Below are 24749 nucleotides of genomic sequence, written 5' to 3'. Positions count from 1 at the left end.
TGGCTGGACCCCAGGCTTTGGCTTCGATGCAATAAATAGGGGGAATAATTGAGGGATTTGAAAGAAAGACCTTGCATGTAGTTGAACAGCAGCTTTACTTCGCATAGACGTTTTTTCCAAAACAGTTTCAGGCTTTTGTCTTGGTCCCAGCAGGCTTTAGCATGTAACTGGCAGGCAAACTCCACTCTGCTATATCTGTTTCTCTCTGACTCTGCTGTACTGACAGGCTTAAATAGAATCTTTGCTTTCTTCTTGATGCTGCACTTTCTCTCTCTAGCCTGACTCTAGGTGATGCCAGGGAACTTTCCTCCTGGCTCCTGAGGTTTAAAATTGTGGCCTACATGGCCAGCAGAGCTTAGGCTCCATTCAGATGTCCGAAAATGGGTCCGCATCCGTTCTGCAATAATGGGAACGGGTGCGGACCTATTCATTCTCAATGGGGCAAAACGGGATGCGGAGAGCACACTATGTACTCTCCGCATCCGCATTTCCGGGCCGCGGCTCCGCAAAAAAATAGAACATGTCCTATTCTTGTCTGCAATTTATTGTAGACAAGAATAGGCAGTTCTATGGGGGGGGTGCCGGCCGGGTGTATTGCGGATCCGCGATACACCACGGACGTGTGGATGGACCCTTAAGGTGCTCAAGGTGGCGTGGGCACGTCCAGCAGAGACGTGCACCTGTACACTCTTCCCCTAGCTGGGGGTAAGCTAAACTAACTGGAACTTCTGCCCCACCCTTCCTGTAGGAAGTAGGACTCACCCACTTCTCTCCAGAGGGGGGTTGGAATGAAATGGTAAGTTTCATTCTATCTAAGTACATCTCTGCCGTGTTTGCTGCCACCTGCTGGTAAACCAGGCACATTACATGAACATAACAGTTTCAAAAAGATTAGGAATGCACATTGTGGAGGACCTAGAATAAATACATAAGATGACATGAGGTTAGACCAATAAATACAGTAGCAAGGTGCACAAGTGGTAACACCACTCTGGGGTGTTACATGCCCCATGATGGGTGTAGGTGTGCCCCATACATCTCATATATGCCCCATGATGGGGTAGGTGTTCCCTATACATCTCATATATGCCCCATGATGGGTGTAGGTGTGCCCCATACATCTCATATATGCCCCATGATGGTGTAGGTGTGCCCCATACATCTCATATATGCCCCATACATCTCATATATGCCCCATGATGGGGTAGGTGTGCCCCATACATCTCATATATGCCCCATGATGGGGTAGGTGTGCCCCATACATCTCATATATGCCCCATGATGGGGTAGGTGTTCCCCATACATCTCATATATGCCCCATGATGGGGTAGGTGTGCCCTATACATCTCATATGTGCCCCATGATGGGGTAGTTTGGCTCAGTAGAATATTGTGAGATATACATTTTTCTAGCTTCTTTGCTGGGATCTGGGGAACAATCTTGGGAAAGGCAGACATTTTCTATATTTTCATGGATTTTACTTTCAATCAAGGGTCACACTACCATTCCCAGAATGAGACATGACAACAAGGATCAGGCTGGGCAGAGTGCCCTCACCTAAGATGGCCGCCGCAGGCGGGCGCCTGATGATGAGGTCACGTAGAAGCCCCGCCCTTCCCCGGCTCCTGCGCTCACTGCTTCCTTTCCTGTCTCTGCTGGCTTCAGTCGGGAGGCCGCAGACATGGGGATCCTGGAGAAAATCTCCGAGATCGAGAAGGAGATCGCCAGGACCCAGAAGAATAAGGGTGAGAGGCCGGGGTCATGTGCTGTCCTGTACGGGGTCACACGTGGAGAGCGCAGGGGCAGAATTTATCTTCAACATGACATTGTTTTTCATTTGTTGCTGAAGTGATGCTCTACACTGCAGCTGCTCTCTATAAAAGAGGGGAGACCTGCACTGACCAGTATAAGGGGGGCTATAGTGGTGAGGTCTGGGGGAGCCTTGCAATGACCAGTATAAGGGGGGCTATAGTGGTGAGGACTGGGGGGAGCCCTGCGCTGATCAGTATAAAGGGGGCTATAGTGGTCAGGACTGGGGGAGCCCTGCACTGACCAGTATAAGGGGGGCTATAGTGGTGAGGACAGGGGGAAGCCTTGCAATGACCAGTTATAAGGGGGGCTATAGTGATGAGGACTGGGGGAGCCCTGCGCTGATCAGTATAAAGGGGGCTATAGTGGTGAGGACTGGGGGAGCCCTGCACTGACCAGTATAAGGGGGGCTATAGTGGTGAGGACAGGGGGAAGCCTTGCAATGACCAGTTATAAGGGGGGCTATAGTGGTGAGGACTGGGGGGAGCCCTGTGCTGATCAGTATAAAGGGGGCTATAGTGGTCAGGACTGGGGGAGCCCTGCACTGACCAGTATAAGGGGGGCTATAGTGGTGAGGACTGGGGGGAGCCCTGCGCTGATCAGTATAAAGGGGGCTATAGTGGTGAGGACTGGGGGAGCCCTGCACTGACCAGTATAAGGGGGTTTATAGTGGGGAGCCCTGCACTAACCAGTATAAGGAGGACTATAGTGGTCAGGACTGGGGGGGAGCCCTGTGCTGACCATTATAAGGGGGGTTATAGTGGAGAGGACTGGGGGGAGCCCTGCGCTGACCATTATGAGGGGGGCTATAGTGGTCAGGACTGGGGGGAGCCCTGCGCTGACCATTATGAGGGGGGCTATAGTGGTCAGGACTGGGGGGGCCCTGCGCTGACCATTATAAGGGGGGCTATAGTGGGGATCACTGGGGTAGCCCTGCACTGACCAGTATAAGGAGGGCTATAGTGGTCAGGACTGGGGGGAGCCCTGCGCTGACCATTATAAGGGGGGCTTTAGTGGGGATCACTGGGGTAGCCCTGCACTGACCAGTATAAAGAGGGCTATAGTGGTGAGGACTGGGGGGAGCGTAGCACAGACCAAAATAAGGGGGACTATAGTGGTAGTTGCTGGGGCCCCTGCAGATTTCACATGTGGCCCCCCATTCTCCATGTTGGGGGTAAGGGCTCAGACTGCAGGATACTGATTATTGATATGGGGGTGCTGTGTCTCCTTTGGGGGTGTAGGGTGTCAGTTTGTATGATGGGGTCTATTTAGTGGCCCTGTATAATAAGGGGGCGCTTGTGGGGTTCAGTTGCACAGGTCCCTGTTTTCCGCGCTGCGTCCTATTCGCCGCCATGACGCTGCTCCCGTCTTCTCTTCCAGCCACTGAGTATCACTTGGGATTGCTGAAGGCCAAACTCGCCAAGTACAGAGCCCAGCTCCTGGAGCCCCCCAAATCAGCAGCCGGTAAGGGCGATGGCTTCGATGTGATGAAATCCGGAGATGCCCGAGTGGCGCTGATCGGGTTCCCCTCTGTGGGTAAGGTCGGTAAGCCCCCCCCCCCGAACCCCTTGTACTCCCATCCTGCATAGCTGCAGCGTGGCGCCTGTGTGCTCTGAGCTGTTCCTCCAGTCACCTCCAGAGCTGCAGCCCAGATTTTGCTGCCCACCCCCTGTCTACACAATGCTGACACTATTATAAGGTTAGATGCTGTCTACTCTCCTGCGTTGTGGAGCATGCAGTGTATAGGACCTTGTGTTGCTGCACAGCGGGGTCTTACATAAAGCCAGCAGGGGCAGCAGTGAGGTGTAAGAACTCAGGGGTATCAGGGGTTAGATCAATGGGGGTCCAATCAATCTCTAGAACTAGGACCTCTGCCCCCCACCCCAACCACAGTGGTGGTCGAGCATTACCTGCTGCTCCTCCATCCCGACTCTCGGGAAGTCCTGGAGACATCTACAGCACAGACAATGGTGAATGCAGCTCTGGATGTGACTGGAGTAAAGCACAGGGTATTGCATGTCATATTCATAAAGAAGGCTAGGTTTTCATGTCCCTCATTTTCAGTGATTTTGGGATTCCTTCTCTTTTCCAGTCCACGTTTTTGAGTCTGATGACCTCCACGGCCAGTGAGGCGGCCTCCTACGAGTTCACGACGCTGACCTGCATCCCTGGCGTGATAGAGGTGAGGCTGCATGTACCAGGACGTTGGGGCCCAGGCAGTGTTCTGCAGCTTTCCAATAGACTTTCTGTTTATATTTTTTACTATTTTCCCCAGTGCTGATAGTTTGCTACAATGTATCTGTGCAGGTAGCATCTATCAGTCCAGACTGTTTATGCCATGGAGGATTTCCTGGGCTGGATACAATTCTTAGAGACCCTTGGCTGGGAGAAGTATCTGTACTCTGCAGGCTGTCAGCCTCTGGATGTAGCGGATTTTTTGAACTATAAGACGCACCTATGATTTAGAGGAGGAAAATAAGAAAAACATTATTTTCGTTCATAAGACCTCAGATAAGACCCCCAATCTTCATCAAACCTCAGATCAGGCCCTCATCAGCATCCCAAACTCCAAAAGCCTCATATCAGAACCCACCAGTCTCCATCAGCTTCATATTATCTCCCCCCCCCATGTAGGATCCGATAATACTTTAATTAAAATGACTTACAAGATTAAAACTTGGTATTCAGCATATAAAACTCATAGTGCCCGACTGGTTGCAGCCTTCTCATTGGCATTGGGTGCGTGTCTTCTGCTTCCAATCTATATACAGACAAACTGGCCAGGAGGAATAATAGAGGAACAATCTTGTATTGTATAGCTGGCTGCTATGACTGCGCACGGTCTCAGATCAGGCCCACCCCCCGTCCCCCCCGTCGGTCTCAGATCAGGCCGCGTCCCCCCCCCCCCCGCGGCGGTCTTATATCAGGCCGCCGCCCCCCCCCCCCCCCCCGCGTCGGTCTCAGATCCTCCGTCGGTCTCAGATCAGAACCCCCCCCAGCCTCCGTTGGTCTCAGATCAGAAACCCCCCACCCCAGCCTCCGTGTCGGTGTCAGATCAGAAACCCCCCCCCAGCCTCCGTCGGTCTCAGATCAGAACATCCCCCCCCCCCCCCCCCCAGCCTCCGTCGGTCTCAGGTCAGCTGCCCTCTGTAGATCCACTCACCGCTCCCTGGTCTTCTTCCGGCCCACACTGCACTGTGACCATAGTACGCACCTACGTGAACTTACACAGTCAGAAGCAGAACGGGGTCCAGAAGACGACTAGGGGAGGTGAGTACAGCCAGAGCACTGCTTCCCTCCCCGAGCCTCCCGCATACTAATGACCACTTCCATAATGGAAGCGATCGGTAGCATTCAGACTATGACGCACTGCCATTTTCCATCACTTTTGGGGGAAGGGGGGGGGGGGGGAGAAGTGCTTCTTATAGTCAGAAAAATACGGTAACTTGAATGTCCCCGTTCACTGACATCAAGCATTGATCTTGAGATTGGTGAAGAATGGAAACACGAAGTCTATCAGAAAGCTGCAGAACATTCCATTGGACAGACTGGGACACCGTGTGAGGTGGGGGCCGCAGGTGGCTTTTAATAGCGTGCTACTTCTCTTTACTTCAGTACAAAGGAGCGAATATTCAGCTTCTGGATCTGCCGGGAATCATTGAAGGTGCATCGCAAGGTGAGTGCTAGCTCTTGTGTTCAGATTACTACATTTATTTTAAAGTGCCTGGAAGATGTCCAGTGAAGAAAGTCCGCATACAGACAGGACAGTCTACCCATCAGAATGTATTTGCAGCCCCCCCCCATGCGGATATTGCCCCTGATCTGATTTGTGGGCTTGTTGCCCATTAGGACTCCATACAGATCAGACATGACTAATCGATCCACATTCGTTCTACTAGATTGGTAGGTCATGTAAAGACGCTTAATTAAAGGGGTTGTCCTATGAAGAGAACATATCCCCTATCATGGGGTAAGGGATCATTGTCTGATTAGTGGGGGTCTGACCACTGGGGCCCCCATCAGCCCCTGTGCCTCCTGCTTGAATGGAGCGGCAGACGCACACGAGCGCCCGGCTCTCCTTTCATATCTATGTGATTGCCCAAGATAGCCAAGTACAAGTCAGCTATCCTATAAAGCTAAATGACCGCTGTGGGGGAAAGGGGGCCCCCCCCGCTTTTGTGATTGGCGTGGACCCCTGCCGATCAGACACTTGTCCCCTTTCCCTTTAAGGGGTATTATCTAACCCTGTGTGAGACTGGTACAGATGGCATGAGACGCCAATGACCATCATTGGCCTTATACACTCGTATATTTGCATTGCAGGGAAGGGCAGAGGTCGCCAGGTCATCGCTGTCGCTCGGACCTCGGACGTGGTCATCATGATGCTGGATGCCACAAAGGGTGAAGTCCAGAGGTGAGCGCTCCATGGCGGGCCCCGTAGTAACTGCAGGGTCAGCGCCAGTATCTGCACCTCCATGCCGCAATCTCACACCCCTGTTGAAAAATTCCCAGCATTCCTTTCTAATAATTCGATGGTTTAGGGTGCATTCACACATCCGTGTGTGTTTTGCGGATCCGCAAAACACAGACAGCGGCAATGTGCGTTCCGCATTTTGCGGACCGCACATTGCCGGCACTAAGAGACTATGCCTATTCTATTTTTTTCAGGATCGGAAGTGCGGGTCTGCAATTCCAGATCGGGGCCGCACGTCGTGCGGCCCCATAGAAATGTATGGGTCAGCAATTCCGTTCCGCAAAATTCGGAATGGAATTGCGGATGTGTGACTGGAGCCTTATCGTAAGAGATGCTGATTTATGTGGTTTCATCACCAGATGCTTATTGGAGAAAGAGCTGGAGTCTGTGGGCATCCGGCTGAACAAGAACAAGCCCAATATCTACTTCAAGGTAAGTGGTCCCCGAAAAATACATTGTCACGAATCAGCATTCATAGTAATGTACCGTATATTTCACCCTATAAGACGCACCTCGTTTTTAGGGACAATAAGAAAAAAATGATTTTTTTTCATTAGACCTCAGATCAGATCCCCAATGTTTATCAGATCTCAGCCCCAATCAGACGCCCAGTGTTAATAAGACCCCCATACCTCATATCAGCCCCCTATGCCACAGACCAAATAAAAAAAAAAAAAAAAACACCTCTCCAGCTCTGGACGCCGCCGCTCCTCACCGCCAGCGCTGTCTCTTTTCTTCCTGCCACGGCTGTGCTGTGACCCGAGGTGCACAGCGTGAGGCCACAGAGCACCCTCATGCTGTGCACAGCCAAGGACTAAGAAGCGGTGAGTACAGAGCCTTCACCGATTTCCGGTCTTCCGGTACTAAAGAGCGCTTCCGTAATGGAATCGCTCCTTAGCATTAGTCCCATAAGACGCAGGGACAAAAAATTGCGTCTTATGGTGTGAAAAATATGGTCTATCCCTGATCACAACACTCTCATTGAAGAGACTCAGCAGTCTCCAAACTAGAGACCCCTCAGTAACCAGCACGGTTTCAGGGTTCTTGCCCCTCATTAGTGCAGAGCAAGCTGTTTAAATGAGGTGTCTTAGATGCAGCTCAGCCAGTACCCTGCATTGATGAGGGGCAAGAACCCCAAAACCTGTTTACAAGGGGGGGGGGGGGCTCTGCTTTGGTTGACATGAGCTGCTTTGATCTCTCCACATACCTTTGGTGAACCATTGTCTGGTTGGCGGTCGTTCAGCCCAGACTCCTCCAGTTCTGCTGAGCATACATGTTATTTCTACAAAGGAGGAGATGAGCGGCGCCCAGGTACCTCCGCTGCCGCTTATCCCGATACAAATCAGTTGGAAAACCTGGCCAATCTCTGATAATTTACCACTTCCTCTTGATATTTTGGGCAACTTCGGTCCTTCCTGGCTACGGCCATGACAGTTTATGGGGGCGTTGAGGGCAAGGCCACCCACTAAGGATGCACAGCTTTGCTGTGGAGTTTCCCTTTAATTCCTATATTGACTCTGTTCTATGCAGGGGGAGGGGCGCTGAGAAGGCTGCTTTCATTTTATTATTATTATCATTATTAAAATGATTATTAATATTATATATAATCTATATATTTTTTACTTTTAGCCCAAGAAAGGAGGCGGCATCTCCTTCAACTCCACCGTGCCCCTGACCCAGTGCTCCGAGAAGCTGGTGCAGCTCATCCTCCATGAATACAGTATCCTTCCTGCACCCGTCTTGTCTCTATCATGTATTATTTCGATTTCCCTTTTGGTTTTGCTCCTTGGAAAATACCAGCACCGACGGGTCCGATTAAAGGGACATCACCAATCTCGCACTTTTATTGTAGGAACATTTCTTTTTATAGATGTAGTCATTTCTATGAAAGGGACATCATATGGCGGCTCCGCTGAGGTATAGGATGGGCTGGAGACTTGTGACTGTAACTTACAGGGCTTGTGCACTGTATACGACGGCGGCCATATTGGTCTTAGGAAGCAGTCGTTTGCCCCAGGGATGGGACGCGGATCGGTTGCTGCACCAGCCTCTTTCTGTAGGGGTACTGCCAGGGTTCATACAGAATACATTACAGTTTGGACCTTAATGAGGTTTTTTCCCCCAGAAATGTTTAACGCAGAGGTTCTGTTCCGGGAGGACTGCAGCCCAGATGACTTCATCGATGTGATTTTGGGGAACCGAGTGTACCTGGCCTGTCTCTACGTGAGTCCAGACCGTCCCTGGGGTATCTGGCAGCACGATGGAGATGTGTCCATACTAGGTCTAGTCATAGAGATGGTAAAGGAGGTGTCATACGGAGGGTCTGACACGGACGTCCTTAGGACTCTACCTAAAGGGGTTTGCGTTGCCGGGACCATTGTTTAGTCCCATCTTGGCGTGGAAACGTCAAGATGGGACGACCCCTTTAACGACGATGAGTTTTATTTCCAGCTTATTCTAGTCCGTTTTTTTTAAGTTGGAAATATACCTTTAAATAATTCTGAGCTTCGAGCGGATACCTGTTACCTGCACTGATACACTGCAACAAAATATCAGGACTTGTGTAAGGCCTTATTCACACGTCCATTTTCCATCCATGGGGAACACGGATCGTACACGTCTGTGACTCACTGACATGTGAACAAGGCCTTAACGAGGAGTCCATCATCCGTGAGACGTAGCAGATCTGTACAGATTTCTCAGCCTTTGAATGTGAAGCAAGAATGTTTACATTCACTGACAGCAAGCAGAGATCTTGGGGGAAAAAGAAATGTAGAGGAATTGAAAAAAAATTAAAAGGTTTCATAACTTGATTTGACTGAACGAGCCCTTTAATAGTAGAGTCTGCCCGCTTTTCCAGTGAAGGTGTACACAGGATTCCAGTATGTCTGTGGGCCCTCAGGTCAGGAACGTCTTCTCTATATTTCTACAGGTTTATAACAAGATCGATCAGATCTCCATGGAGGAGGTGGACAGACTAGCCCGGCAGCCGCACAGCGTGGTCATCAGGTGACTGCAAAGGGTGGGATCCAGTGAAGGGGGATATGTATGATCTGATGAGGGGGCGTCCATTGTGTAGATATGTATGATCCAGTGAGGGGGGCGTCCATTGTGTAGATATGTATGATCCAGTGAGGGGGGCGTCCAATGTGTAGATATGTATGATCTAGTGAGGGGGGGCGTCAATTGTGTAGATATGTATGATCTAGTGAGGGGGGGCGTCAATTGTGTAGATATGTATGATCTAGTGAGGGGGGCGTCCATTGTGTAGATATGTATGATCTGATGAGGGGGCGTCCCTTGTGTAGATATGTATGATCTGATGAGGGGGGCGTCCCTTGTGTAGATATGTATGATCTGATGAGGGGGGCGTCCCTTGTGTAGATATGTATGATCTGATGAGGGGGGCGTCCCTTGTGTAGATATGTATGATCTGATGAGGGGGGCGTCCCTTGTGTAGATATGTATGATCTGATGAGGGGGGCGTCCATTGTGTAGATATGTATGATCTAGTGAGGGGGGCGTCCCTTGTGTAGATATGTATGATCTGATGAGGGGGGCGTCCCTTGTGTAGATATGTATGATCTGATGAGGGGGGCGTCCCTTGTGTAGATATGTATGATCTGATGAGGGGGGCGTCCCTTGTGTAGATATGTATGATCTGATGAGGGGGGCGTCCCTTGTGTAGATATGTATGATCTGATGAGGGGGGCGTCCCTTGTGTAGATATGTATGATCTGATGAGGGGGGCGTCCCTTGTGTAGATATGTATGATCTGATGAGGGGGCGTCCATTGTGTAGATATGTATGATCCAGTGACGGGGGTGTCCATTGTGTAGATATGTATGATCTAGTGAGGGGGGGGCGTCCATTGTGTAGATATGTATGATCCAGTGAGGGGGGGCGTCCCCTGTGTAGATATGTATGATCCAGTGAGGGGGGGCGTCCCCTGTGTAGATATGTATGATCCAGTGAGGGGGGGCGTCCCCTGTGTAGATATGTATGATCCAGTGAGGGGGGCGTCCATTGTGTAGATATGTATGATCCAGTGAGGGGGGTGTCCATTGTGTAGATATGTATGATCTAGTGAGGGGGGGCGTCCATTGTGTAGATATGTATGATCTAGTGAGGGGGGGGGCGTCCATTGTGTAGATATGTATGATCTAGTGAGGGGGGGGCGTCCATTGTGTAGATATGTATGATCCAGTGAGGGGGGGCGTCCCCTGTGTAGATATGTATGATCCAGTGAGGGGGGGGCGTCCCCTGTGTAGATATGTATGATCCAGTGAGGGGGGCATCCATTGTGTAGATATGTATGATCCAGTGAGGGGGGGCGTCCCCTGTGTAGATATGTATGATCCAGTGAGGGGGGGCGTCCCCTGTGTAGATATGTATGATCCAGTGAGGGGGGCGTCCATTGTGTAGATATGTATGATCCAGTGAGGGGGGTGTCCATTGTGTAGATATGTATGATCTAGTGAGGGGGGGGGCGTCCATTGTGTAGATATGTATGATCTAGTGAGGGGGGGGCGTCCATTGTGTAGATATGTATGATCCAGTGAGGGGGCGTCCCCTGTGTAGATATGTATGATCCAGTGAGGGGGCGTCCCCTGTGTAGATGTGTATGATCCAGTGAGGGGGGCGTCCCCTGTGTAGATATGTATGATCCAGTGAGGGGGGGCGTCCCCTGTGTAGATATGTATGATCCAGTGAGGGGGGCGTCCCCTGTGTAGATATGTATGATCCAGTGAGGGGGGGGCGTCCCCTGTGTAGATATGTATGATCCAGTGAGGGGGGTGTCCCTTGTGCAGTGTGTATGGGGACTGCAGTAGAGACAGTAACTTGCCTTGTTAGACAGAAGGAAGTAACCGCCATATACATGTACACGGTACCTTTTCTGGGCTGAGTCTCATCACTTTCCTCCTTGTCTTGCAGTTGTGGGATGAAGCTGAACCTGGACTATTTGCTGGAGACATTATGGGAATATTTGGCACTTACCTGCATCTACACCAAGAAGCGAGGACGTAAGAGATTTTCTGTTACCCCCTCCACCCTCCAGGAGTCAGATATAAGTCTCTTAACCACGGATCAAGCAAGTTCCTTCCCCCTTTACTGTGTGCCATAAGACATAGCGCCCATCCTGTTCTGGAGGACCTGACATCCATGCATCATCAGCATGGTCCATTGATTCCAGTGGGAACTGTGTAATGCTTCATTTGCCCTGAAGAAGCGCTGCAGGGTAACTGAACACTTGCTGCTAGCTTCCCCACAGATTGTAACTGATCGTTCTCCCATCAATGGGATAACCTATGATCATATTATCTGGGACACCTCTAACAGACAAAGGGTACGGCAGTGCTCGAGGGTTCCGGGGGTGCTCGAGGACACGGAGGGCCCCGGGGGTGCTCGAGGACAGAGGGTCAAGGAGATGCTCGGGGGGGCTCGAGGACAGAGGGTCAAGGAGATGCTCGAGGACACAGAGGGCCCCGGGGGTTCTCCAAGACAGGGTATTTTTCTGTTGGTTCTTGAGTGCTAAAGGTGCTCTGTAGTAATGAACACCTGCAAATTATCTTCACAGAGAGGCCGGATTTTTCAGACGCCATCATCCTCCGGAAAGGCGCTTCTGTGGAGCACGTGGTAAGAGTTCCTTTCCTTTTGCTGATTGCTGAGGGTGCGACCACTGGGACCTCAACCCATCCTGACAACAGGGGCCCCATTCCCTCGATTTGCTGGAGCAGCAGGTCGGGGTGACTCTTTGACTAGGTCACAGCTCCATGGCCGCTCATAGGACAGCGGCTCAGGTTAAGGGAGCATTTACATGACCGTGTTTTTCTTCCGCGTCCGTTCCGCAATTTTTGCGGACAATGCACGGACCCATTCATTTCTATGGACAATTGCGGAATGCCTTTCATTGTCATCCGTGTGCTGTCCGTTCCGTGTGTCCGTTCCTTTTATTTTAGAACATGTCCTATACTTGCCCGCAAATTGCGGTCTGTGGCTTCATAGAAAGTCATTGGGTCTGTAAAAAACGGATAGCACATGGAAATGCATCCGTATGTCATCTGTTTTTTGCGGACCCTGGACTGAAAACATTCTAGGATACCCCATTTCAATTTTTCGCGGACCGCGAAAAACAGGTGACACACGGAAGCACCACGTCCGTATTATACGGACTTACAGAACGGAAACGGAAAGATAACTGAAGACATACTAAACACACGGATCCGTGATTTGCGGACCACAAAACCAACACTTTCGTGTGAATGCTCCCTAATGGTTTCTTATTTTGTCATGTTGCAGTGTCATCGGATTCACAGGACGCTTACCAGTCAGTTTAAATATGCCCTGGTTTGGGTAAGTCATTTTAAGGTGAACCTATTGTGCTGCTTTATTAAGGTGACAGGCTGCAGGAGAACCACGGTGTAGGCCGAGACCCTTCCTCCTTACTGCTTTCAGAAGTTTTCACTTTGTAATAGTAACAATACTTGCCTTCTACTGATCCTGAGATACATCTGTAATATACTCCAGAGCTGCACTCATAAATCTGCAGGTTGCTATTGGAAACAGCACATTTGTGAATGCGCCCCCTATGAGGTTATAGTAGGACAGTTCTTTCTAAATCACATTTATGTACAGTGTCTGGTGTAAAGACGATACTGACCACCACAAGATCTGTGCAGACACTGAACAAGAAGGGGACGCTGAGTGATTTTGGTTCTAAAACTGCAGAATGCAGCTCTGGAGTATAATACAGGATGTAACTCAGGATCAGTACAGGATAAGTAATGTAATGTATGTACACAGTGACTGCACGAGCAGAATAGTGAGTGCAGCTCTGGAGTGTATTACAGGATGTAACTCAGGATCAGTACAGGATAAGTAATGTAATGTATGTAGACAGTGACTGCACCAGCAGAATAGTGAGTGCAGCTCTGGAGTATAATACTGGATGTAACTCAGGATCAGTACAGGATAAGTAATGTAATGTATGTACATAGTAACTCCACCAGCAGAATAGTGAGTGCAGCTCTGGAGTATAAAATAAGATGTAACTCAGGATCAGTACAGGATAAGTAATGTAATGTATGTACACAGTGACTGCACCAGCAGAATAGTGAGTGCAGCTCTGGAGTATAATACAGGATGTAACTCAGGATCAGTACAGGATAAGTAATGTAATGTACACAGTGACTGCACCAGCAGAATAGTGAGTGCAGCTCTGGAGTATAATACAGGATGTAACTCAGGATCAGTACAGGATAAGTAATGTAATGTATGTACACAGTGACTCCACCAGCAGAACAGTGAGTGAATTTTTTAGGTTTCTCTGACTTCATTTATTTTATTATATTTAAAGGGAACGAGCACCAAGTACAGCCCTCAAAGAGTAGGACTGACCCACAACATGGAGCACGAAGACGTCATCCAAATAGTCAAGAAATAAAATGGCCGACAGCCCCGATCCATAGAGGCCACTTACTGCAGCCGTACTCCTTCTGATTAAATGCCATTAAAACCCACACAGAACACGTCGGACACAACAGCTGCCATTACCACAGCCGTGAACTGTAAGCAACATCTGCACCAGGATCATCAACCTCTGAAACTACAACTCCCAGCATGCTCCATTCACTTCTGTGGGAGATACAGAACAACTAAGCAAGTGTGCATCTTGGGAGTTGTAGTTTCACAGCAGTTGGAGTGCAGATGGGATGGGGGCTGACCCCTGCTCTATCTACACAGACCCATTAGAACTGTACAAACACCCGCCATCTTACTTCATGCAATATCTGTGTTTTTTTTTGTTTTGTTTTTTATTAAACTGGAAATATTTTCTGGTATATATGATAGCAAATAAACCAAATATTGGTGCACTGTGTTTTGTTTTTTTTGTAATAAACTCCAAGTTTGTCAGACAAGGTGATAAATTCTTTCTATGGAGGAATAATATACAGAGGGAAGAACACCATAGTACAAGTTCATGATGGCGCCATTGCTGGGCCTGAGCTGTTCTGTGAGGTGCCCAATAAGAGGCGGAGCCACCAGAGTGACAGGGAGATACGGCCAATAGGAAGGCAGAAGTTTTGGAGGGAAAGCAGAGGCAGAGTATGTGGAGGAGCGCATCTGAACGGCGACCTGAATCCTGACTGGAAAATGGAAGATCTGAGAGGAAAAACTGAAGCTACAGACAGGGAAGAGTTTAAAAGCAAGAAAATAAACTTAAAATGGCATCGACAACCAAATTAATAAGGGCAAATAACTGCTGTATCTATACAGTCACAATATGGTTGACAGTCATCACAAACACCACATACATAACCCAGCAGCCATATTTTTCTTTGAGGCGCTGAGGGTGTACATTTGTCCAGTGGTGACCACTGCAGGCGAATATATTACAGGGGACCATGTTATACATTGAGGGGGTGTCAGGGCAGGCAGAGCATCTGGCTCTTAGACGGGGGTCCCGGGTGGTTAACCGTTACCTCCATCACATATATACACTAATGGAAGATATATAAAGGGTTGAGCTAAAATAACCCCTTTAAAGCAGCAAGTACTAAAATTACTAAACCTTTTCAGGTCATTAAAGGGGTTGTGCCACTAAGGTAATCTCCTGTTGTGAAACTACAACTCCCAGCATGCACACCCGATCAACTGTTCTCTGAACTGCCATAGAAATAAATAGAGCATGCTGGGAATTGTAGTTTCACAGCTGGAGTGCAGAAGGTTGCTGATCCCTGCACTAAGGGCTTATGCACAAGACTGTGTTCGGTCTTTCATTTCAATGGGTCGTGTGCTGTCCGCATCCGCGCATCCATTCTGTGCCATCCGCAAAAAAGATAGAACATTTCCTATTTCTATTGAAGTGAAAAATAAAATGGCGGCATGCAAAACGGATCCGGTTGTATGCATGAGCCCTTATACACAGGATTGGGGATAGGTCTGACCCTCAGGCAGCGATCACAGGAACGGATGTCCACAAGTGCCGCCATGCTGCCTCATGGGAACGGATCAGTTTTGCACACGCCTGTCCACCTCTCCATCCACTCTTATGAGACATCTCATAGAAGTCAATGGAGCTGTAGACACGTGCGCAACAGGTAAATGCTGCTCCGCTGTATAGTATAGTTTATCATTATCACAGCCATACACATAGGTACTTCATGAGTGTCCAGGCCCCCAGCTGGTGGAGAGGCCGGGTCTATCAAAACAGGCTGAGCTAATGATCTTTCTCCAATTTAAAGGGATTGTACAAATATAGTGAAAATACCTGCAACTTTCTAATATACTTTTTGTTTTAATCACTTCTTGCTGTCAGTGAATGGAAACTCAAATTCTTGTTTATGTCTAGGAGCTGAAAACGTATGTTGTGCTGACGCAGGTGCAGGGCTCGTACAGTACATCAGAGCTCTCTCTTCTGCTAGGCTGTCAGCTGTCTCCCTACCAAACATGCACATGCACACTGGGCTCAGCTGAGCATGCTTGTGTTCTGAAGGGGGAGAGGGGAGAAAGCAGCTGGATACCTCAAAAGGGTTGGACATGTTGAAAACAACTGCCTGATCCTTCCCCCTCTTGATATCTGCCGCCGAGGAATAGTCAGAAGGCCCTCATACACATAGGCTACTGACTGAATACTGAAGTATGTACCATGATGTTCTGCAGCAGCTGAGGTGTGTAAATTATGAGGTTCTGCAGCAACTGAGGTGTGTATTATCAGGTTCTGCAGCAACTGAGGTGTGTTATGATGTTCTGCTGCAGCTGAGGTGTGTACTATGAGGTTCTGCAGCAGCTGAGGTGTGTATTATAAGGTTCTGCAGCAGCTGAGGTATGTAGTATGAGGTTCTGCAGCAGCTGAGGTGTGTATTATAAGGTTCTGCAGCAGATGAGGTGTGTATTATGAGGTTCTGCAGTAGCTGAGGTGTGTATTATGAGGTTCTGCAGCAGCTGAGGTGTGTACTATGAGGTTCTGCAGCAGCTGAGGTGTGTATTATAAGGTTCTGCAGCAGCTGAGGTGTGTATTAGGAGGTTCTGCAGTAGCTGAGGTGTGTATTATGAGGTTCTGCAGCAGCTGAGGTGTGTATTATAAGGTTCTGCAGCAGCTGAGGTGTGTATTATGAGGCTCTTCAGAAGCTGAGATGTGTATTATGAGGTTCTGCAGCAGGTGAGGTGTGTATTATGAGGTTCTGCAGCAGCTGAGGTGTGTATTATGAGGTTCTGCAGCAGCTGAGGTGTGTATTATAAGGTTCTGCAGCAGCTGAGGTGTGTAGTATGAAGTTCTGCAGCAGCTGACGTGTGTATTACGAGGTTCTGCTGCAGCTGAGGTGTGTACTATGAGGTTCTGCAGCAGCTGAGGTGTGTACTATGGGGTTCTGCAGCAGCTGAGGTGTGTATTATAAGGTTCTGCAGCAGGTGAGGTGTGTATTATGAGGTTCTGCAGTAGCTGAGGTGTGTATTATGAGGTTCTGCAGCAGGTGAGGTGTGTATTATGAGGTTCTGCAGCAGGTGAGTTGTGTATTATGAGGTTCTGCAGTAGCTGAGGTGTGTATTATGTGGTTCTGCAGCAGGTGAGGTGTGTATTATGAGGTTCTGCAGCAGCTGAGGTGTGTATTATAAGGTTCTGCAGCAGCTGAGGTGTGTATTATGTGGTTCTTCAGAAGCTGAGATGTGTACTATGAGGTTCTGCAGCAGCTGAGGTGTGTATTATGAGGTTCTGCAGCAGGTGAGGTGTGTATTATGAGGTTCTGCAGCAGCTGAGGTGTGTATTATGAGGTTCTGCAGCAGCTGAGGTGTGTATTATAAGGTTCTGCAGCAGCTGAGGTGTGTAGTATGAAGTTCTGCAGCAGCTGACGTGTGTATTACGAGGTTCTGCTGCAGCTGAGGTGTGTACTATGAGGTTCTTCAGCAGCTGAGGTGTGTACTATGAGGTTCTGCAGCAGCTGAGGTGTGTACTATGGGGTTCTGCAGCAGCTGAGGTGTGTATTATAAGGTTCTGCAGCAGGTGAGGTGTGTATTATGAGGTTCTGCAGCAGGTGAGGTGTGTATTATGAGGTTCTGCAGCAGGTGAGGTGTGTATTATGAGGTTCTGCAGCAGGTGAGTTGTGTATTATGAGGTTCTGCAGTAGCTGAGGTGTGTATTATAAGGTTCTGCAGCAGGTGAGGTGTGTATTATGAGGTTCTGCAGCAGCTGAGGTGTGTATTATAAGGTTCTGCAGCAGCTGAGGTGTGTATTATGTGGTTCTTCAGAAGCTGAGATGTGTACTATGAGGTTCTGCAGCAGCTGAGGTGTGTACTATGAGGTTCTGCAGCAGCTGAGGTGTGTACTATGGGGTTCTGCAGCAGCTGAGGTGTGTATTATAAGGTTCTGCAGCAGGTGAGGTGTGTATTATGAGGTTCTGCAGTAGCTGAGGTGTGTATTATGAGGTTCTGCAGCAGGTGAGTTGTGTATTATGAGGTTCTGCAGCAGGTGAGTTGTGTATTATGAGGTCCTGCAGCAGCAGAGGTGTGTACTATGAGGTTCTGCAGCAGCTGAGGTGTGTATTAGGAGGTTCTGCAGCAGCTGAGGTGTGTATTATGAGGTTCTTCAGAAGCTGAGGTGTGTATTATGAGGTTCTGCAGCAGCTGCGGTGTGTATTATGAGGTTCTGCAGCAGCTGAGGTGTGTATTATGAGGTTCTGCAGCAGCTGATGTGTGTATTATGTATTATTAAGAAGAAACTTCTATTTTTGCAGGAAGAGATAAGCAGCGCCTATCCGGCACCGCTCTTCTCTGTATAACTCCCAGGTCCTGACATCAGAACGTGATGTTGATAGGAATATTATTTTCAGGCGCCGGTATAATTCTACTGTTACTTCTTCAGGTTTCCTGGAGCGTCTTGAAGGATGCAGCTGCTGAGGGGTTAAGTGCAGAGCAGCGGCGCCCTCTCCATCCATGGCTGATCTGAGAATAATAGCTGTCATCAAATATGCAACGGGAAGGAAGGAAGGCCAGTGTGCGGTGTGCGGGGCCATGGCTACGGGGGTCTCCTAACCCTACCATCAGAATTAAAGGACACCTCCGGAGGGGGGAGGTGCCAGCGCCTGGCTTTAGGACTGCGGCCCTGGTGGACATGTGGGAGTTGTAGTAAAGGTAAGCGCTGTCCTGTCGTTATCTGATCCGGCCGCACCAGTGGCTTTTGTTTGTGGATGCGATGGGCTCCAGGTTACGGGAAGCTGCTGTTTCCAGGCGACTCCGCTTTTAATGTATACAGTCCTTAAAGGTGTCCGCACCTGTCGTCGGTGCCGCTGCTGTCTATAGGATACTGGGGTGGGTCTGCAGGGGTTAAATTAGTCTCCTAGGAAGGTATAAATAAAGTTTATTGAAGAGGGCACAGCGTGCACCTTGTCGTATGTCGACTGGTATCTATTTTACTGCATCGATGTACGCAGAATGATGGGGGTTGTAGTGGTATACGGCCCTGAGACTGGGTTATATACACCAGTGCAATGTCCCTGGAGATTACATTATGGGGAGAGTAGTGCTGTGTGGTTCTCCTAGACTGTATCACACCACATGATAGGCTTAGATACAGCAGCTTAGCACTATGGTATAGCCCGATCGGCAGACAGTATCACCAGCAATAGGCTTAGATACAGCAGCACACTGCCCCAATAATTGCCTTATAATGAATGGGGAGTGTAGTACTGCATGATTCTCAAAGACTGTATCATAGGCTTAGATACACTGAGACACGTGACATTGTCGTGCAGGATAGGCTGAGCCTCTGCAGACATTATCACCCATGATAGGCTTAGATACACTGGCTCAACTGACAGTATCACACATGATAGGTTCAGATACAGCAGCTCAGCAGACAATGTAACACAATAGGTTTAGATACACTGGCTCAGCAGACAGTATCACTCACTCATGATAGGTTTAGATACAGCATCTCAGCAGACAGTATCACACATGACAGGCTAAGACACACCAGGTGTGCAGTCTGTATCACACATGATAGGCTTGGATACAGTAGGCCAGCAGACAGTATCACTCATGAGGCTTTAGATACACCAGGTCAGCAAACAGTATCACACATGATAAAAATTATATATAGCAGCTCAGCAGACAGTATCACACATGGTAGACTTAGATACACCAGATCAGCAGACAGTATCACGCATGACAGAATTACATACAGCAGCTCAGCAGTACAGTGTCACACATGATAGATTTAGATACACCAGCTCAGAAGACAGTATCACACATGATAGATTTAGATACACCAGCTCAGCAGTACAGTATCACACATGGTTGACTTAGATACACCAGCCCGGCACTACAGTATCACACATAATAGGCTTAGATACTGCAGCTCAACAGTAAAGCATCACACATGGTAGGCTTAGATACAGGAGCCCAGCACTACAGTATCATACATGACAGAGTTACACACAGCAGCTCAGCAAACAGTATCACACATAAAAGATTTAGATACAACGGCTCAGCAGTACAGTATCGCACATGGTAGGCTTAGACACATGAGCTCAGCAGTACAGTTTCAGACACAGTGGACTTAGATACACCAGGCCAGCACGAAAGTATCACACATGATAGGCTTAGATACAGCAGCTCAGTGGTAAAGTATCACACATGGTAGGCTTAGATACAGGAGCTCAGCACACAGTTTTGCACATGGTAGGCTTAGATACAGGAGCTCAGCAAACAGTATCACACATGGTAGGCTTAGATACAGCAGTAAAGTATCACACATGGTAGGCTTAGATACAGCAGCTCAGCAGTAAAGTATCACACATGGTAGATTCAGATACACCAGCCCAGCACTACAGTATCACACATGATAAGCTTAGATACAGGAGCTCAGCAGACAGTAGACTTAGATACAGCAGCTCAGCAGACAGTATCGCACATGGTAGGCTTAGATTCAGCAGCTTGGCACAAGTATCACATGTGGAAGGCTTAGATACCGGAGCCAAGCAGACAGTATCGCACATGGTAGGCTTAGATACAGCAGCTCATCAGACAGTATCAAACATGATAGATTCAGATACACCAGCCCAGCACTACAGTATCACACATGATAAGCTTAGATACAGGAGCTGAGCAGACAGTAGACTTAGATACAGCAGCTCAGGAGACAGTATCGCACATGGTAGGCTTAGATACAGCAGCTCAGCAGAGAGTATCGCACATGGCAGGCTTAGATTCAGCAGACAGTATCGCACATGGTAGGCTTAGATACAGCAGCTCATCAGACAGTAGCAAACATGATAGATTCAGATACACCAGCCCAGCACTACAGTATCACACATGATAAGCTTAGATACAGCAGCTCAGCAGACAGTATCACACATGGTAGGCTTAGATTCAGCAGACAGTATCGCACATGGTAGGCTTAGATACAGCAGCTCATCAGACAGTATCAAACATGGTAGATTCAGATACACCAGCCCAGCACTACAGTATCACACATGATAAGCTTAGATACAGGAGCTGAGCAGACAGTAGACTTAGATACAGCAGCTCAGCAGACAGTATCGCACATGGTAGGCTTAGATTCAGCAGACAGTATCGCACATGGTAGGCTTAGATTCAGTAGACCGTATCGCACATGGTAGGCTTAGATACAGCAGCTCAGCACAAGTATCACACATGGAAGGCTTAGATACAGGAGGCCGGCAGCTGGGGATGGTCATGTCACTGGATCTGTGGAGCCATCAATAACTCTGCTGCTGCTCTGGTGTCACCTGCAGCATTGTCCTCCCCGGGCAGCAGGTGACGGCAGATCCCTGGCTGCAGATGTAGGGGCTCTTTTTGATGTAAATCAGGCACATGCAGGGCCCTTTCTTGTCAGGCCATTGTCATTGTTATTTACTTGTGACGTGCGGCCTCTCCTGCCAGCAGCCAGAGGACGAGCAGTGACAGGAGGCTGTGGGGTCAGGAATCAGCCTCCATCTACAATGTCCGGAGGGGTCACTGTCTCTTCTGATCCGTGGACTGCTGCCATCTTGTATCACCAAGTCCACCGTCCAGTCTAGAGCCAGCCGGCAGGTAATAATGCTGAGGATTTTTCGGGTTCCTGTCACTTCAGAACATCTGCTGCTGTAAGGAGCAGGTGCTGGTGACCTCATGAATAATGCGGGGTGCCTCCATAAGGGCAAGGACGCTGACTGGACAAGCGACATGTTGGCGCCATTGCATTCAGCTTTCTAATATACTTCATGTTTCAATTCCTCACCATTTTCAAGATCTCTGCTTGCTGTGGACAGCTGAGAGTTGCTACAATTGTTTCCAGTCTACAACAGCAAGAGCAGCACACATCACTTTTCTGTGCTCATGGTTTGTTACAATGTATCAGTCTGTTTAGCTCCCAGCAGATTGTCTAGACTGGATACAATTGTAACAAACATTTCTGTACCAGTTTTCTTCCCATTCACTGGCAGCAAGCAGATATTTTGAAAACGGTGAGGAATTGAAACACAAAGAGCCACAATTACTAATGTCAGTGCAACAAGATTTTGGAGTAAATTGCACCATAATGTGGCATAATTTGGCACGTTTAGGTTTCGAGAAATTTTTGCACCTAGTCCAACAAGGGGGCGTGGTGTGACGGGAAAAGGGGCGTGCCCTACTATGCATCATTTTGAGCCAAAATTTCACCACGATTCTAGTGTCAAATTCTCCCTCAAACTAACTAGTTAGTACAGAGGTAAACACAATCCTGTATCCCTGCGTCACATTTCTCCGCCTGAGCCCCTGTGATAACTCTGGTGTCGGTCTAGACCGTCGAGCTAAGATTACGCCATCTTTAGGGTTAGAAAATCTGCTGCAAACTCCATTAGAAAGCTGCAGAACTTCTTGATACAGTAACAGCTTGTTTTACCGAAAAATGCCCGTCAGTCCTGATGAGGCCATTCTGCTGTAGGTTATGTTCACACACGGCGGATGCGCTTTGGATTTGCGGAACTGCAGACGGAAAATCCACCGTGTATTTCCCTACCAGCAAAGCGGATGAGAGGTTACCAAATCGAAAAAATGGGGAAAAATCTGCAACAAATCTGCATGTAATTTATGAATTTTGCTACTTACTCGTTGCAAAAACTGCTAGAAATGTTCTTTCCACTCAATTTACTTCCCATGTGGACTTAGGGTACTTTCACACTAGCGTTAGTGTGATCCGGCAGGCAGTTCCGTCGTCGGATCTAACTGCCGGATCCGCCGATCCGGGTGCAGATCTGTCTACAAATGCATTGCAAGAACGGATCCGTCTCTCCGTTTGTCATGCGGATGGACGGATCTGTCTTGCAGTCTTTTTAAAATTTTTACCGGTCTGCGCATGCAGTTTTTCCGTCCTTCAGTTGTTTTGCAATGCCCGATCCGGCACTAATGCAAGTCAATGGGAATCCGGCGCCTGATCAGGCATTTTGAAAGGACATAATACCGCAGCATGCTGCGGTATTATGTCCGGCCAAAACGCCTGACAGTGACTGAACGGAAGGCATACTGATGCAAACTGAACGGATTTCTATCTATTCAGTTCATTTCTGGCATAGAGCCCTTTTGATGGAACTCTATGCCGGAAAAGAATAATGCAAGTGTGAAAGTACCCTTACCCTTATACAGCAGTATTCCTGCTGCGGTTGTAATTAATTTATTAGTAAGTAGTAATTATTAATGGCATCGTAAGGGAAGAGGGAGGTCAGAGGTCATTACGTGCCTTGTGTCACATGACCTGCATGTTAGTCCTTGACCCCCATTGCAGCAGAAAGGATACAGGAGGAGAGGGCCAGTGAGTTGCCTGCACATACAGTCTCCATTGTGTGCCAGCTGTGCCCATGCTGCGGACTGCAAATTGCGATCCGCAATGCACGGGCACCAACCGTAGGGCAATCCACAGCCAACGGTCCGCACCCCAAAAAAGAAGTGCATGCACTACTTCTCTGCGGTGTGGAGGCACGGACAGAAACCCCATGGAAGCACTCTGTTCCATGCCGGAACTTCCGGATTGCGAACCCATTTAAGTGAATGGGTCCGCATCCATGATGCGGTGCAAAAACAGCCAGGGTCCGTATATTGCAGACCTGCTGTTTGCGGGCTGCGATACGGGCCCGGCCGGCACACGGTCGTGTGCATGAGGCCTTAGGGCCCTTGCAGATGAGCATTGGTCATGCTGCTAGTCCGCAGCGCAGCACTCGGCCTGAACTCACAGCGCTGCGGGGTCACATAGCATTATATTGATTTATGATGCTATGTAACCCTTACAGTTCTGGAATGTATCGGATAACACTGACATAATGCTGCCAGTGTTATCCAATACATTCCAGAACTGTAAGGGTTACATAGCATCATAAATCAATACAATGCTGTGACCCCCGGCAGCGCTGAGAGTTCAGGCCGGGAGCTGCGCTGCGGACTCGCAGCATGACCAATGCTCATCTGCAAGGGCCCTTAGTCTGTATGTCCACCTATTGCACAAAGCGCCTATCGGTTTTGTTTCCCCTGTGGAGAGGCTGCAGAGAAATAGAACCTTTGTGGCTGGGTTCTGATGTAATTCTTAATTTCCCCTGTGGTGGCGCTGCTGTAAAATTGAATGTTTGCTGCTGGGTTCCCCTATAGAGTACAGCTGATCACGGGAGATCCCTGCAGTGGGAAACCTTGCAATCAGCTTATTAAAGGACCCTTCTAACAAAAGTGGATCGTCCAAATGGAAAACCCCTTTAATTGACAGTAAGGATCCTTAAAGCCAATGATTTAATTCCCAGAACCACCGTTCCTGCACTACCCTATTATTCCTACATGTGACATCATAAGGTCTGGATGATCTCCGCCTGTTCACGGGAGGATGAGACACAGCTCCTTGTGATACTTAAGGAGCCCCTGACATCACCTCTCTGTATATTTGATGAGGACGACGAGGTGAGGGCAGCGCAGTCACAAAGAATAGGCTGTGAGTCAAAATGTCAATTTATGGAGTAACGTGATAAGTGGGATCTGTAGGGTGACGCTGAGAACAGTTACGGTAGGTTTTAGTCTCCTTTTCTTCTGCTTAAAAGATCTCCCTTTGTGTCTAGGAAAGCAATATGAAAGCCGTGTACATCAAAACAGATGGAGGTCAAATGGTTTGGCCTTTAAGGGGCATCTGTCAGCAGTTTTGTACCTATGACACCGGCTGACCTGTTCCATGTGCACTTGGCAGCTGAAGGCATCTGTGTTGGTCCTACATTCATATGTGCCCGCATTGCTGAGAAAAAAATGTTTTTAATATATGCAAATGAGCCTCTAGGAGCAACGGGGGTGTCGCTGTTACACCTAGAGGCTCTGCTCTCTCTGCATTATAACACAGCACACGGTAGGTGGAGGGGACCCTTTACAGATGTTGCATTGGGCCCAGGAGCTTACAGTTACATCTCTTTCTTTCTAGAGGGCCCTGCACATTTATGTGTTACATTGACAGCCTGCTGTAGACAGA

General features: G+C 48.6%; 1 protein-coding gene across 1 annotated transcript; it reads left to right on the top strand.

Moving 5' to 3' along the window:
• The first annotated feature begins 1606 nt into the window (after window positions 1–1606).
• On the top strand, window positions 1607–14155 carry DRG2 (developmentally regulated GTP binding protein 2). The gene is made up of 13 exons (XM_044303218.1): window positions 1607–1745; window positions 3190–3350; window positions 3902–3991; window positions 5425–5485; window positions 6133–6223; window positions 6643–6715; window positions 7913–8003; window positions 8409–8506; window positions 9216–9292; window positions 11219–11307; window positions 11862–11920; window positions 12584–12637; window positions 13641–14155. Exons 1-13 carry the CDS (start codon window positions 1682–1684, stop codon window positions 13725–13727), a joined length of 1095 nt encoding a protein of 364 aa, XP_044159153.1. The 5' UTR covers window positions 1607–1681; the 3' UTR covers window positions 13728–14155.
• Window positions 14156–24749: the final 10594 nt, after the last annotated feature.

This window comes from Bufo gargarizans, chromosome 8, assembly GCF_014858855.1.
Source record: "Bufo gargarizans isolate SCDJY-AF-19 chromosome 8, ASM1485885v1, whole genome shotgun sequence".
Classification (NCBI taxonomy): domain Eukaryota; kingdom Metazoa; phylum Chordata; class Amphibia; order Anura; family Bufonidae; genus Bufo; species Bufo gargarizans.
This window is presented reverse-complemented; position numbering and strand designations above follow the sequence as displayed.

Excerpts from the sequence above, each read along its gene's own strand:
- DRG2 (XM_044303218.1), top strand. The coding sequence starts at position 1,682 with ATGGGGATCCTGGAGAAAATCTCCGAGATCGAGAAGGAGATCGCCAGG. Across the intron at positions 3,351-3,901 it reads GGTTCCCCTCTGTGGGTAAG|TCCACGTTTTTGAGTCTGAT; the intron begins GTCGGTAAGCCC and ends TCTCTTTTCCAG. Across the intron at positions 6,224-6,642 it reads ACAAAGGGTGAAGTCCAGAG|ATGCTTATTGGAGAAAGAGC; the intron begins GTGAGCGCTCCA and ends TTTCATCACCAG.